Source organism: Zonotrichia albicollis, chromosome 19, assembly GCF_047830755.1.
Source record: "Zonotrichia albicollis isolate bZonAlb1 chromosome 19, bZonAlb1.hap1, whole genome shotgun sequence".
NCBI classification, from domain to species: domain Eukaryota; kingdom Metazoa; phylum Chordata; class Aves; order Passeriformes; family Passerellidae; genus Zonotrichia; species Zonotrichia albicollis.
The window spans coordinates 2,030,614-2,045,941 of record NC_133837.1 but is presented as its reverse complement, the minus strand read 5'-3'; the positions used below and the strand labels follow the sequence as shown (position 1 = coordinate 2,045,941).

The following is a 15,328-nucleotide window of genomic DNA, read 5'->3' as shown; positions in this document are numbered from 1 at the left end:
ATCAGCATCACTACAGTGAGAGTAAAGCTTTGGAAAAGGAACTTGGCACTGGAGAGGCTCCCCATTGCAGCTGTGAAGGACTGAGTTTGTCCTGGAGCATCCCTGAGCCCATCCAGTGCTCGCAGCAGGGCCAGGGACAGTCCCTGAGACCCTGAGCTGGCACTGGGTGCAGCAGGGGATGCCCAGATGGATGTGCCCAGCAGGGGAGGACAGGGCAGCCCCAGACCCTGAGCTGGCACTGGGTGCAGCAGGGGATGCCCAGATGGGTGTGCCCAGCAGGACAGGGCAGGGCAGCCCCCAGAGCCCTGCCTGGGCAGCACTGGGACACCTCTGCGCGCCCCAGGACAGCCCCTGGCTCCAGAGCAGCTCCAGGGAGCCCCGGCCCAGCACCGTGTCCCCCTCCCCAGGCTCTCCACGGCCCCTGGGCCAGCCCAGCTGCACAGACAGTCCTGGCAGGGACAGCACATCCAGCCCTCCTGAATGAACACAGCCGTGCCTACTGCTTCGGAAAATAGAGCTTTTATTTGTTCATACAAATAGTATGAATTATCAGAATTTCATTTTCCTAGAAACATCTTTCTCTGTGTAAAATTAATTTGTGTTGTACATACCACAAAATACTCCATATACTTTTTTTTTTTCTTTTCTTTTTTGTGGCTTTTTTTGTTTGTTTTCCTTTCTATTTTGTATTTTTTTTTTTTTTTTACAAATTGGCTACTGGACTATAGAACCATGTTACAGGCAACACATCACTAATAGCTATACTGCACTTCTGAATAAAGGACTGAATGAAACTCAGCCATAAATTAAAGTTACAATGTGAAAAAAATAACCAACCAATCAAACTTCTAATCACACCTCCAAGCTTAATTTAAAAGAAATAAGGGGGGGTATTTAAAAAAAAAAAAAGCACGAATTCCAATATTAGCAACCAGATGAACACCACAGAGAATTCACCTTCATTGTCATATTTGTTAGGTAAGGCTTTTTTACATTAAAAGTGTACTGCAGACTTCATTATGAAAGATATTGAGAAAATTTTCTTATGGTTAGAAGTGTTATTCCTCACTCTCTGTATTTCCACTCTCCAACAAGTTTGCTCCACAAGAGTTCTTTGCAGCAGGGCTTGATTATACAAATTAAGCCCACACTCTGCTGTACAGCTGAGGAAGGCATTGGGATATTAAAAACTTGTTTGCAGGCAAGCAAGGAAGACTTGCAGGGGGATGCAGAACTCTTCAGGCACTGAGCAGCCGGCAGAGACTCCGCGGGGAAGCGCCTGGAAAGGAGCCCATGCCAGCACACAGGTCCTGGAGGCTCCACCAGTGAAACACGGGGAGGTGGGAGCTCACCAAGGGCCAGGTGGAGAGGTCAAGCTTCTTTCCATGCATTGCATAAGCTGCTAGAAGGAAGACTGAGGTTTTGAGAACCAAAAATCACTTGTTTTTCCACCAGGAAGCATTTTCTTAGTGCCTGCAGCTCCTTCCCCTCGGTCACCCAACAGTGGCAGGGTCTGGGATAAAGCAGACACACTCCTGCACTCATCACCTGTCCAGCAGCAGGAGACAGAGCCAGGGACCTGGCTGGAGCTGAAGCCAAACCTCTCAAAAGTGCATAGATCCACCCAGCTGCTTAGGCCTGCAGCTGGATTTTGCAGGACAGAGGGAAAGCAGGGGCTGTCAGCCTGCAGAGCCCAGCAGGTCCTTCATCCCACCTGAACCCTCTGCAGTCAGACTGCATTGGCCCAAAGTGTCATTTCTGCACTAGAAATGGCTCAGGGCAAGGAGAACTTCCTTGTTTGTGGGAACATGTGTTTGGAGGCAAACCCCAAGGAGGGATTTGGATCCTGCTTTGTAGGCATCTCAGCCTGATGCTGTTATGCTTAAAATCTCCCTTTCCTTGAGGTCACCCACATGCACTCCACCTCAGGGGTGAACTCACTCATGGTGGTGTGAGTCCCTAAATCCCTCTGGAGGTGTGACACTGCTGAGCAGGCCAGAAGCCCTCAGGTTTATACAGAGCTCTGAAGGGCAGCTCCCTGGCACCTGCAGCAGACCCAGAGCCAAGTCTGCTCTTTGTGCTCTTTGCTCTGTCTGCTGGAGCAGGACTAGCTCGAGACCCAGACAGAGCAGCTCAGGCTCTAAGGAACATTTTCATCACCCAGCACCACAGCAGAGAGATGGAAGGGGCAGGCTAGAGTGAGGAGGCTGCAAAAGTAAAACAAACATTTGGGAAACAACACTGAATGCGCCCCACCACAGCTGGGCACAGCTACAATGGGCAGCTCTAAGGGGGAGCTACAGGTAACTATGGAGAGGTGCAGGGCAGGGATTTCTATAGGCAATGCATATGAAATTAGATGTTCTACCCATTGGTGCTTTTGTTGTTTCCAGTTTCACTCACACTGCCTCTGGAAGTGCTCCCACAGCAACACCAGGTGATGCTCACTGCAGTGCATCTTTTCAGGGCTGCAGATGAGGAGTGGGGAGAACAAGCCCAGAGACATCAGAGCTCTCTTTCTGTTAAACATTCAGTGAGAAGATCACTTCTGCTGCCATCTTGCCCTGGAAGTGTTGCAGTCAAGCTGGCAGACCCTCTGACAGCAGTGATAAGGCATTGGACACACACAGTGCTTATCAGGACCTCCTGGGCTCACAGAACACTGGTAGAGCTCTCAGGACAGACCTAACCTGTCCCAGAGTCCCACAGCAAGTGCTTACATCTGAGAAGGATTTCATTCAGGTTAATGGTTGCGTGTTGGCAGCCTCCTGTCCTGCCTGGCTGCTCAGCCAGGGCACCCAGGGACTGCCAGGAGTACCCCAACCCCAGCATGCCCAGATTCCCCCCTGCCGTCCTACAGACTCACCCTTGTTGGTAAAGCAGCACTTCTCCCTTGGTAGAGACCACAGATAGAATTAAGATGGAATTAAGAGGGCTAAGGGCGATGTTCCCCAGTCTCACGTACTGGGACGTGCTGTGGCGGCCGTGGGGCTGGAGGTAACAGTGCCTGTGCCATGTCCTGGGACATGCTGCATGCTGGGAACGATGCCAGGCAAGCACCTGAGGTTTTCCCAGTGGTTCTGCTGGTGTCTTTGGTGATGGAGGGTGCTCCACGTGCTGCAGGCACTTCCATCTCCCAGCAGTGCCTGGTGTGCATGGGTGTCCCTGGAGCAACACTTTCTGCAAGTCGCTCTGACCAGCACCACACATGTCACACACAGACACAGCATTTTACATTTGTCCTGCAGTAAAGATTCTAAATGCATAGAGGGACTATGGGAAAGAACCTCCTGGACAAAAAGCAGGAAGGAAAACTGTACTGAGAGCTTTGCCTATGCAACCAGCTCTGCAGCTTGTCTGCTGGAAAAAGAGCACATTGCCCTCCTGGCAATCCTGAGCAGGAGCCCTTGGCTTGGGGTTCCCAGGCTTACAGCCACTGGGAAAACATGCTGCTGCTCAGCAGAGGTATGTGGGTGCAGGGATGCCCAGCCTTCCTCCCACCCACCCCAGAGAAACACCCCTCTGGGCCATGGAACTAGCCAGAAAAATGTGGGATGAGGGAGCACAACAGCGGAGCAGAGACTGGGACACTGGAATAGGGAAAGCAACCATTTATAAAGGCCAGATACCCGTAACAAAAATAAACTTGTGCTTTCCCTCCCTCCCTCCTTTTGATTTTTAAATACAAATTTTGTTTAGGAAAAGTGGAAGCACTGTCTGTTACAAACCAAACCAAAGAGAAAGAAGAAGGGCAAAAAACCAAGGAAAGGAGAGACATTAGAATTAAACACCGTGGAATGTTAAACAGGTTACAGGCTACCGTTCTAGCCAGTGCGGTTAGGCAGCTTAGTGAATTAATTGCTTAGGAATTAAAAATAAATTATTATAAAATAGATTTCTGTACATTTTACATACATATATATCTCTTTATATAAGCAAACCCTGCTGGGCAAGTAATAACAGGGGACTTTCCCATGCCAGGCTCAGTCCCAGCCGAAGTCCTGCCCTGTCATCTGGTAGAACTTCATGTTGAAGGGCCTGTAGAAGTCCCTCAGCCTCTGCACCACCTCCTGGTCGATGTCAGGGTGGGTCCTGCCCTTGGTCTTGCCCAGGCAGTGGGGTTTGCTGCTGCCCTCCGCCTTCTTCAGGCACGGGAAGCCCTTGGTTTTGTTGAAGTAGAAGTGTTTGTCCGTGATGATCCTCTTGAGGCCCAGGAAGTCCTGGACCCTGCCCAGCTCCCCCGCGGGGTCCCTGATGAGCCTCTCCCCGCTGACAAAGAGGATCTGCCCGATGGGGAAGTGCAGCAGCCAGTTCTCCAGGTGCTTGGCGTAGATGCCGATCTGGATTGCGCTCCACGAGGTGTCTATGAGGCCTGTAGTCCTGTTTTTGAAGGTCAGGCTCTCAAAGGTGGGGATGTCAGGCTTCTTGGAGAGGGTCTGGGTGTAGTCCGAGATGGCCCTGGTGACGGGGTCGCGCACCACCACGATCAGCTTGGTGCCCTTGCTCATGGAGGAGATGCGGGCTGGCGCCTCCTTGGTCACAAAGTAGCTGGGGGTCTTCTCCATGGTGATCTGCCCCTCCAGTGTCCTGGGCATCAGCTCCCTGCCAGCAAAACGCACAGACATGGGTCAGAAGGGCAAGGAAGAGGAACAAAAATATCCATATGCATTTACAGGTATGTTCACACATAGATACGCAAGAATTCTTCTCCCTAGAATGCCTTCACAGGCCATTTGGATCAGACAGACAAATCCATTTCCCATTGATTTAGGGATTAAGGGAGGATTATTATTAAAGGCCACTGTATTAGAAATGCAGTTGAGTAATCCCCCAGTTATTAATGAGTGGATTAGCTGAGCTACACTCTGTGCTTGGACCATGGCTGAATGTACCACACCAGCTCTAGACTGGTCAGGATGGGTCCTGAGCTGCACCTGAGGTGGCTGTTTTGGCTCATGACTACACCACTGAGACCTCAGCCCCAATCCAGAGCTCATTTCCCCGTGGGAATGAGAGGATGGTACAGCGGAAAAGCAGGAGATCACTGGAGTATGTTCACCTCATTTTCCCTCAGCATTCCAAATGCAAAACTTTTCCGAATTCAAGCAAGACGGTGCAATTTTTCTCTGGCTTGCCCAACAGCAGGACTTCACTCACAGGTGTCCTCTTGTATCCAGTTTCTCCTCCTGCTTTACTATTCCCTATCACTTGTTTCCTCACATGAGCAAGAAAGGGCATCAAGAGCTGCCCGTGGCATCTTCAGCACATCCCAGTCCAAGAGACAATGAGGACAACCCCACTCCAGCACTGCCCCACGGGTTACAGCAGGTCAGGATATGGGGTACAACTGCGGAGAACACAACCTCAGCACATGGGCAGGACATACCTCCACAAAGTACTTTTAAAACTTAAAGGTTCCAGCAATTCTACCTTATTCCCTGCCTATTCCTAATTGACCACATGGGGAAAGAGTAGGGAGCTTGCAGAATTGATGGAAGTGGCATGAAGCAGGAAGAGTAAATTTTCCTATTATTCACTAGACCAGCTAAAATATTTTAGACTGTTTGCCAGTTCTTTCCCTTTATAGCCCTAATGGACTCATTTGCTCTCGATTGAGAGACAGTTGAAAAGAAAAGGCAAAAGGGGAGTCAAGTACAAAATTAAAGTTATAAAACTTCATTAAGTTTTCAAAGCATCCACCCAGCACAGAGAAATAAGCAGCCAGCGTGATCTGCAAGCCTGAAGCTGTGCTTCCCTCAGCCACGGGACACCACACAGAGGCTGCTCCCACAGCCATCTCCTCCCTGACTGCTTTCATGCTTCCACAGCAAAGATCACCAAGGCTCTTGCAATTAAAACAGCCACTGATAATTTGTGCTAAAGCCAATGGTTGCCCTTATTAAGAACGCAAGGGAAGAAAGCTGACCAGTCTGTTCTGAGGGCAAATAACAGGGGATCCAGGAATGAGAGGTCTGTTTGCATCCTAAATCATCCCATGTCTATGAAATTTGGTCAGTAGCTGTTTATGCAACCATTGGTGAGCTCACACTGTACCTGGTATTTTACTTCACCAGCCTCTGGCATTGCTTTGTGCAATGTATTTACTGGCAAGGGGCACCCAGGGGCTGCACCCCCATCCTCCCTGTGAGGGGTGCCCACAGGCCGCCCATAAAGCCCCTTCTCCACAGCGCCAAGGTGGGAGATAATCCCCTGTGCCAGACCTGCATGGCACCCAGGTCGGAGTGGCAATGGACGAGGTGGACGGTGGAGGAAGGGGATATCAGCTTTGGAACCTCCAGTCATGGCCAGAGGTGGTGGCAACCCTGAAGGCTGGGATTTCAAGTCCACACAAGTGGAGTTTCACATGCAGATAAAAATCACGCTGGTCTACCAGATACCTGGGATGTGAGAGCTTCTGGAAGGCAGGAGCTAGTATGTGTGCCAAAACCAGCAACCAGAATAAAACTCTGACTAATCCTTCGCCTTTCTGGCCAACTCTGCAACCCCATAATGCTGTCACAGAATAGGACCAGTCAATAACACTCAGAGCAACTCTTAAATTTGTCGTGGGCTGAGGTAGATTTCAACATTTGCTCATTAAGTGTGTCCCCTTTTACAGCCACATTAAACCCAAGTTCTCCATCCTGCACTGGCCACCAACTGCTTTTCAGCTTGATTTAAGAGGTTGTTTTCCACCCATGAAGTCCTTAATGGCCTGGGACCTGCCTAGAGAGGAGAAAGATTCCCAAAACATTCTCAGGTTGCCCGTGTTCCACTGAAGCCCTTCAGCTTTAGGTCAGGTTCATTGGATTACTGGTTGTATGGGGCCCTGCATTTTGGGACTGATTTCTCCTCCAGGACTACTACAGCCAGTATTTATCAGTCTCCTGGGAATGATGCAAGGTTTATTTTTCCCCTCCTTGCACAAGAAAGGCATAGGGCAGGGCTGTGAAACGGGAGGAAATTGCTGGGGATGGAGTGCCAAGTCAGTTGATTCAGTTGGGAAACACAGGTTCTTAATTAGCATTTCAGCAAATACAGAGGAGCTCACCATAAGTGGAAGAAAGCAGGGAGTAACTCTTTACCTAAGAGGCATCCATTGGCCTGGCATCAGCCCCTTTGCAGAGCAGTTCATCTCCTGGGCCCACACTGCACTTGTGGCTGAAAGTATTCAGTTCTGGGCAAGCCTAAACCTCCCAGATTGTTATTTTTGGAGAGGGCCTAAATTCCTGGCAATTTAAGAACATTTTGCTGGTGACCCATCACAGCAAGCAAAGCAGAACAAGGCACATTGACACACCTACTGCCCTCAGGTTGACCAACATGGGCTGAGGTGAGCAGAGGTAGAAGCAAAACCTTCATCCCACGTACAAGGCCTGGATCCACCAGAAACAGCCCTCGGGCCCCTGCTCTGCCTTCATTTTACCACATGGGTGCCAGGCACAGCCCGAAACTGAGACCCTCAAGATTGTCTCAGAATCTGCTTTGTTTGTAAAGTGGCTGCATGAAAGAATGACAGCTGCAAGAGAAGCCAAATATTGTGGCCCATAGAGGTCGTTTGAACCTCTGACAACACCACATCCAGGAAAGCAAAGTTTTACTGCATGGGCATGTCAGTTGTGGGAGCTTTCCCATGGTTTCCATAATCTCCCACAGAGGCACCATCCATCATCCTGGCAGCCAGAGACAGCAGAGCCTCAGGGACAGAAGGAACTGGTACATTGGCTGGTCTGAACTCATAGTGGTGGAAAGAAGAAGAATAATTTATTCCCATTCAAGCCACAGCTGGAGAAGGGTAACTTGGCCCAGCAGAGCACTGCAGCTCCAACACAACACACTGGACATACACTTTGGTGGGAGGAGGACCAGATCCAGACCTGAGCATATCTGCTCCTGGGGCAGCAAGGGCCATGCTAAACTACAGCTGCTGCTTTGGGAGGAGAAAGAGGAGCTGTGATGGTGAGGAGCCACGATGGCCTGGCAGGATGCAGCCCCTTGGGAGAAAGGAGTGGGGTCCAGCAGAAACCTGCTTTCAGCTCAGGTGGGCACAGATCACCCCAGGCAGCTTGTGACCACTGTGGAGCCTCTGTTTCCATGGAGGATTCTCAGGCACCATGGAGATGTGGGCAGCTCCTGCCAGCACTGCCTGACACAAGGTGAGAAAGGCAGAGGTGCAGCTACCACTGCTGTCCATACAGGAGAGCAAAGGGAGATGAGAGAGGGAACCAGGCTGTGGGAAACAGAAAGCTCAACTGAGCCCCAGGGCTGGATAGAGACACCACTGAGGGCCATAGTGGAAACTGTAGTAGAAAATACAGCATGAAAACCTTGGCAAGCCATCCCTCCTGCCTTCTGGCAACCTGGAGTTCAAAGACCTCTGGAGACAGCATCTGCATCCAAATCATCCTATTTCATAGTGACTATGAACTGTCTAATCCTTTCAAACCCACAAATACTTCTGGCCTTGAGAATATCCCACAGCAGAGAGTCCCAGCACCAAATCACTGCCTCTACCTGTCATTTGAACTCCATCCCCACTTCCCTGCTTGGGAAGGGACGAGGCACTTGCTTATTGAGCATGGAAGAAGGAAACGAGGATGAGGAGCACCAGCAGACTCCCAACATCCTTGATTCCCCAGCCAGCCCAGCCAGAAAGCACTGCTGACTGGGGCAGAGCTGCCACAGCTGGGTCCCAGCAAGGGGAGGAAGCTGCTGCGTGAGCACAGCTATGAATTTTGCACAGCTATGAATTTTGCACAGCCAAAGAGCAAGCCCCTAACCCTGAGCTATTAACATGTCAAGAGGGACAGAGGAAAAGCTTTTCCTTTAATGAACATTTCCTCGGTGAAGCCTGCACCCTTCGTAGGCGAAGTGATAGGCTTAGTCTAAAGATGGATTGGCCTACTTTACCTATTAACCACTTAAACTAATGTAATAAAGGCTCTCTTCATTCAAACAGCCCTAATCCCCAGCCCCACGCAGCTCTGAAGCCTGGAATAAGAAGGGATACTAAGATGAACTCAGCCAGGCTGTTGCTTGGAAAGGCACCGGGCAGGGCATTTTGTAGGGGGGGGTGGGGTTAGGCGCAAACTTCTCCAATGTGAAAATCAGACCCAGAGTGAGATAAATTTACAAAGTGGGGATGACAGGTGGCCACATGGTAATCCAATCCTGAAGCCTAATGCCCTTTGTGGCAGCTTTTGTCCGCACAGAGGGGCTCCAGGCTAATCTGCCGCTACTTCTCAAGGAGGAACATGCCAGGGGGGTGAGAGGACCCCCACAACCTGTTGCTGCCTTATTTGCCACAGGTAGGACAGACCAGTGCAGGGCAGAGCACAGCTGTGGTGTCTGGTTTTATCCCTGGGGACGTCTGCTGGCCCCCCATGCACCTCCTGCCAGGGCCAGCCCCTGCTGGGATAAACCCTCTGCTGTGGCGGAGCCAGGGCAGGGCCAACCCGGGCTGACCCAGCTGCAGCCAGCACCGCCTGCCCTGGGCCCAGCCCAGGCTGCCCAGCCAAGGCCCAGCTCACTCAGGTGTGCTGCTGCCCAGTAGGAGCTCCGGAGCTGAGCCATGGGCTTGCCTTTCCGAGGAAGGTTTCATGCTGGGTAGATTCCTATCCAGCCCCTGGAGCCACCCAGCACCACTCTGGGAGATGCTCCCCCTGCTCCAACAAATTCAAGTAATGAGTCCCACAGGTAAGTCTTAAAACTGGGTTGTCCTGTGATGCAGCTGCAGCAATGGCACTTCCAGTCTCCAGCCTCTCTGCTCCACACCACCTCACTTGCTCAATGCTCTGTGCTTCCTCAGTTTCCCTGGGCAAAGGGGATAAAACTCTCCTGGGGGAGATGCAGTGCACTCACAGCAGTCCCCACAGCAGCTCTGCCAGCAAATACAGCAAGAACCACTTTAGCACAGAATTTCTAGACTTTCCCCCCACAGCTGTTCCCTAGAAGCAAGGAAAACATGGGAAACGTGAGGAAAAGCAAGTCCAATTATTCAGGACATCAGCCACATTTATGCCAAATTCATGTCTGTAACCCACAAACTTTGCTTTGCAGCCCAACACTGCACACACAAAGCATCTGACCTATCTCTGACCAGTTTCTGCCCCATTCCTCACTAATGTTTCAAGAAGGCAAAAAGTGATTCCTTTTCAGAAAACCCAATTTTGACAATCTGATTTTTTTCATGGGAAAGTGCCCCCCAAACCCTCCCAAGAAACTGCATAAATTAGATTGAAAAGTTATGGTGAGAAGGTGAATAGAAATACAAATAGTAAACAACAAAGTTCTCCCATCCTAGGGGAAAACAGATTTTTTAGCCTGCAGAGTAATGACAGAGGGTTTGAAAATACAAAATGACACCAAGCTAAAGTACAGCCAGTAACAGAACAACCCAGAACATGGTACAACTTAACGCACATGATGAATTTAAGATTTTTTCTGCATTTTAAATTTACAGGTTCAAAAGAAAACAGACCCAGCAGTGGTCTGTTCAGTCTTGGAACAGCTCTGAGGAACCAAGTGCAGAAGATGAGGGAGATTAAAGCTACATCCCCTCAGAAGCTGATTCTTTCCAGCATGCTGCATCTCCCTCTGCCTTGTCCCCACCCCAGGGGCAGTTCGGTACCCTGTTCCCATCTCAGCATGGGCCTGTTCAGCTTTGCTCGGGCCAGGATCCCACCAAAGCCAAAGGGCTCATTTCACACTGCAGTCTATCTGTCCATCTGTCACCTTAAGTGAAATATTTTTAAGGAGGGCTTTACTGCATCAGCCCATTCTCACTCTAGTTCCTGCTGCTTCTCTGCCTTTTCTCTCCTCCCCATATCAATAAATAAATTTAGGCAGAGCGAGTTAATTCCAATATCTTGGAAAAGAGCTGTAGACATTCAGGGAAGGATGGGGTGGTACCTCCATTGGTGGTAGCTTTGCCTTACAGCTCATCCCCTCTGCCAAGGTGATACCCAGTAGCTCCCAGTTTTGCAAGGCAGCATGTTGCTGTCAGAAAGCAGGAAAAATGTACAGTGCTGGCAAGAGCAGCCAGGGGCTGGATCAAAACCACACAGCTGTAGCACATACTGGCACCTGACCACGAGCAAGAACTCAGATGCTCATCAATCAAAACATCAGCTCAGCTCCTGAGGCCACCACACTGGTCCCCTCCCAACCCTGTCAGGCCCCTTTGCCTCCATGGCTGATCACAAAACTGTTGGATGCCAGCAATGCTCCTTAAAAGCAAGGACCTAACCAGCTCTGGGAAAGGTTGTTAAAGTAATATTAAAAAAATAAATAATAAAATAAAATTAAAAAATAAATAAATAAATAAAATTTTTAAAATAAAATAAAATAAAATAGTTTTAATTGCACCACAAACCCTGCCACTAGCACACAGGTCAACTGGCTTGAAAATTACCTGCTTGGCATTGACTCTGCTTTCTGGTGACAGCAATGGGAAAGGACAAGGAGGGAGATGGAGGAAGAGGAAGAAGTAGAGAGAAGCAGTAGCAAATTCCTCTTTGGGGGTGTGAGTGCTTGCTGCTTTATTATTTGATACATCATCTTACAAAAAATTTTCCTTGGCTTCAGCTGCTGTTGCACCACAGACCTGTACAGTAGCAGGCAGTCTCTCCTTTTTTTATGACCAGTGGTAAGAGCAACATGTGTGCCTTTGTCTCAAGCAGGAGTCTGTTGTTTGGGTTGGCAAATTATACAACAATAAAAGGGAACGGCTGGGAACCAGCCTCGGCCTTTTTGAAATGGATGTAACTCTATCCAGCTCCGTTGAACACTCGCCACGATGATTACACAAACCAGATGATGGGAATTAATGAACTTTGGGGGTGAGGAAGGAGTAGGTAAAGAAGGAGGGAAAGGAGGAAAAAATACGTCGGCCTGAAATTAATGTTTTTCTCACTCTCCTTGCTCCCTGTCCCCAGATCTGCTAGGTGCCCTTCACTTTTTGGGGAATTTTGGGGATTAAAGAAGGGAGAGGACAGTAATTGTGTGTGAAGAGCACCCGTGATGAAGGTGCTCTGGGACTTCAATGGGACCAAAGAGCTGGTGGCCATGGGTGGCATCACCATGTGCCCCACAGCAACAGACTCTGGTGTGGCTGAGGAGCCTGATCTAAGCTCCTTTGATGCTGATGAAAAGCTCCATCAAAGGTCTGGGGAGTGGGGAGGTGCAGGGCAGTGGCAGATGGCCCTCTTGTCCCCACTGCACGTGGCACAGCCAGGACACACCAAACAGCTCTGGCAAATCAAAGCAAGAAGTGCCCCAAGGAGGGGGCAACACACCACAGCAAATATCATGGCTTAGGATATTTTTGGGGTTTAGGTTTGTTTGTTTTTTTTCCTAAATAAAATATTTTATTCACCTCTTCAAAAGTCACTGCCTCCAAATCAGACCTAGGAGCCACCACAGAGGCTTGACCCTCTCTATGCTGGGACATGAGGAGCTAACCCAGCACAGAGCTGAACAGACAGTTTGCAGCAGCACCTGCGCACCAACCTGGACAAAGCAGGGCCTGATCCATGGAGGGTTTGTGCCTCTGGGAACAGCGATGGGTACAACAAGCTCCACCAGCCTCTGCTGCCTCCCACCCTGTGCCAGACAAAACACAGCTCTCACCCACATGCCTCCCCTACTGCATGAGATGAAATGGGTTAATTAGAAGCAGTCTCATAACCAAGATATGACATGCCATCCCTTGCAGGGCTGCTGCCTTCTATATCAAAGTGCCACATATGGTGTACCATATAGCTGCAACCTACAGAGCAGGAATAACTTAGATCAGCAGAAACACCTGGTGGGAGTCTTGTCTGCACAGAGTAGGCTTGTGCTTTGACCTGGAAGCACAATAGAGAAGCCCAGGTTGCACAAGGACTCCTGGGCCATTGATGGGTGATGTCACCATGGCTCCTGGGACATGCCTGTTCCTTGGCAAAGGCTGCAAGGGCATGAAGGTGGCCTTGGAGGTGGCTGATTGGAGCAATCCCCCTTCCTACCTGAGCTCAGGCTCCATGCAGGGCAGCCTCTGGGAGGGAGGGCTCAAGGAGCTGAGACCACCCTGGAAAGCGGAGACAAGGGCACCCTCCTTGCAGACACTAACATGAACGTGCCCACAGGGTGCAGTTCTCTCCTTGTGGCCCTCTCTCCTGTGGCCTGGGGATCTCCAGCCCAAGCCAGAGGAGGAAAAGGGCAGAGCAGGAATGGGGCAAGCAGCATGCTGTCCCCTACTGCTTTCTCAGCCTCCATCCAAATTCAACTCCAGAGGCCTTCTTTTGCTTGATGCACTTCGTCCACCTAACAATCCTCAGCTGATCTCTCTTCCAACCCCTTGTCTAGGTGGTTGCCCCATTCCTGTAAGTGTTCAAGGCCACGTTGGATGGGGCCCTGAGAAATCTGGTCTAGTGGGTGGTGTCCCTGCAGGGGAATGACACGAGGGGATATTCAAGGTCCCTTCCAACCCAGGACATTCTACGATTTCTCCTGAACCTCTGCATGCACAGCCCATCCAAGGAAAAGCTCCTTGCTTTGCCCATTTTCACCAGCCCCTGCCCTCACACCATAGCCCCAGTCCTTGCACCATCTCACCAGTCCACCCCTCCCTCCATCTCCAGCCTAGTTGCACATCTGGCAAGCACCATACCTTCCCCAAGGAATCCCTCTGCCAGGCTGAGGATGCCCAGGCTACCTGGTCATTCCTCCAACAGAAATTCCTCCAGCTCTACAGAACAAACTCAGAATGTTGCCACTGCCACTGGGTAGGTCATGCACCAATTGAACACAGGCTGCAGGGATGTGGATTAGGAAGAGCTAAATTTCCAATTTTTTTTTTTACCTCTTGCCCAAATAACAATGTGAGATATTACAACTGCTAAGCAAGAACTTTCCCTCCTCCTTTGCTGGAGCCAGGCAAGATATTCATCAACATCCCCAGTTCATTACACAGGCCCTCCTCTTCTCTTTATGTAAACACGGAAGCCTCTTTCTACTCCCCACCATACTTAAAAGCTCTGAACTTCCACTAAATAATTATCTTCACCGGGGGGAGAGGAGCAGCACTTTACATATCAAAGGGCTGCTTTGGAGGGATTTACAATAATTTAAGATGAAATGGTAAATATTCTATTCACTCCAGTCCATCTCCAGTAATAATTATAATCCTATTAGCAAGGTCCCAAGAAAGTGATTTCATTATCAACTAGCGAGCATCTATGTGGATTTCTTGGAGGGGTGGGATGGGGGAGGCCATAGGCAAATAAAGAAGGAAAAGCAACAAAAGACGCAATTGCCAGCATCTCCCTTCCCCCAGCAGGATTTGGGCTCCATTGTCCCGATGCTTCAATAGTGCTTTGCTCTGAAAATAAGAGCTTTTGAGCGCGGTAAGGGGGTGGGGCTGAAATGAGCATCTTATCCCTTTGGGTCACCGCCGCTCCCCTTTCATGGCCGAGGGTCCCCCCTGGTGCCGCTCCGGCCACAAAGAGCTCCCGGTGCTGTTCCGGCAGCCCCGGGCAGGCGGCAGTGCCACCATTAAAAGCTAATTGCTGTTCATGGGTGAGTTCTTTAGAATATTGCCCAGCATCACCGGGCTGTGCTGCCACCGGTCAAGCCGTGTGAGATAACTCTAATCTGTCTCCATTTCCCTCAAAAAGGACAAAAAGACTGGTTTTGTTTAACAGCAGAGCAGGGAGAGGGAAGTTCTGTGAAACCCATGATTTAAGGGGGAAAAATCCCCTCAACTCAGCAGGAAATATGACTGAGCTAACTGACAAACTGGGACTAAAGCCCCTTTATCAGCAGATCGCAGCACCAACTGTCTACACCAAACGGTGTGCTTTATTCCTGCTCCATGTCAGCTCTTGATACACCCCGTTGGAGTGTTTAACTGGAATGTTTCCCTGCAGGAGTGCCTCAGTTGCACCGGTGTAATCCTCTTCCCTCCCTTCAGGCACCTGGAGGGCCCCAGTGTGAGTCCCCAGCCCTGCCCCAGGAGCAGCAGCTCAGCTCTGCTCGCTCTGGGAAATCAGAAACTGCTCCAGAGCTGCGCCACTTGCAGGCTTGAAACGAGCCAAGATCACTGTCACAGTGTGCGAGAGTTTATTGCAAAGCTGTAGAAACATTTTTCTCAATAAATTAAACAGACAACAGTCTGAAAGGGAGGAAAGAGGAAGAATTTTAGGCATCCAGAGAGATTTGAGTGCTTACAACTCATTCTTGGTAAAAAATAAATTCTCTGGACTGCCTCTGCCTCTTACTCTTTTGCAACCAGAAAGACCAGCAACTTCTCCTCCCTCCAGAATTTATAGCCTAGAGTTAACATTAT

At 49.9% G+C, this 15,328-nt stretch overlaps 1 protein-coding gene across 1 annotated transcript in view; it reads right to left on the bottom strand.

Annotated features, from left to right (window-relative positions):
* Positions 1–503: 503 nt before the first annotated feature.
* HS3ST3B1 (heparan sulfate-glucosamine 3-sulfotransferase 3B1) overlaps positions 504–15,328 on the bottom strand; it is a 29,916-nt gene continuing 15,091 nt past the window's right edge. The window contains exon 2 of the mRNA XM_014272800.3: positions 504–4,602. Coding sequence (XP_014128275.2) covers positions 3,984–4,602 — 619 coding nt within the window. The 3' untranslated portion in view covers positions 504–3,983. The remainder of the gene's footprint in view (positions 4,603–15,328) is intronic.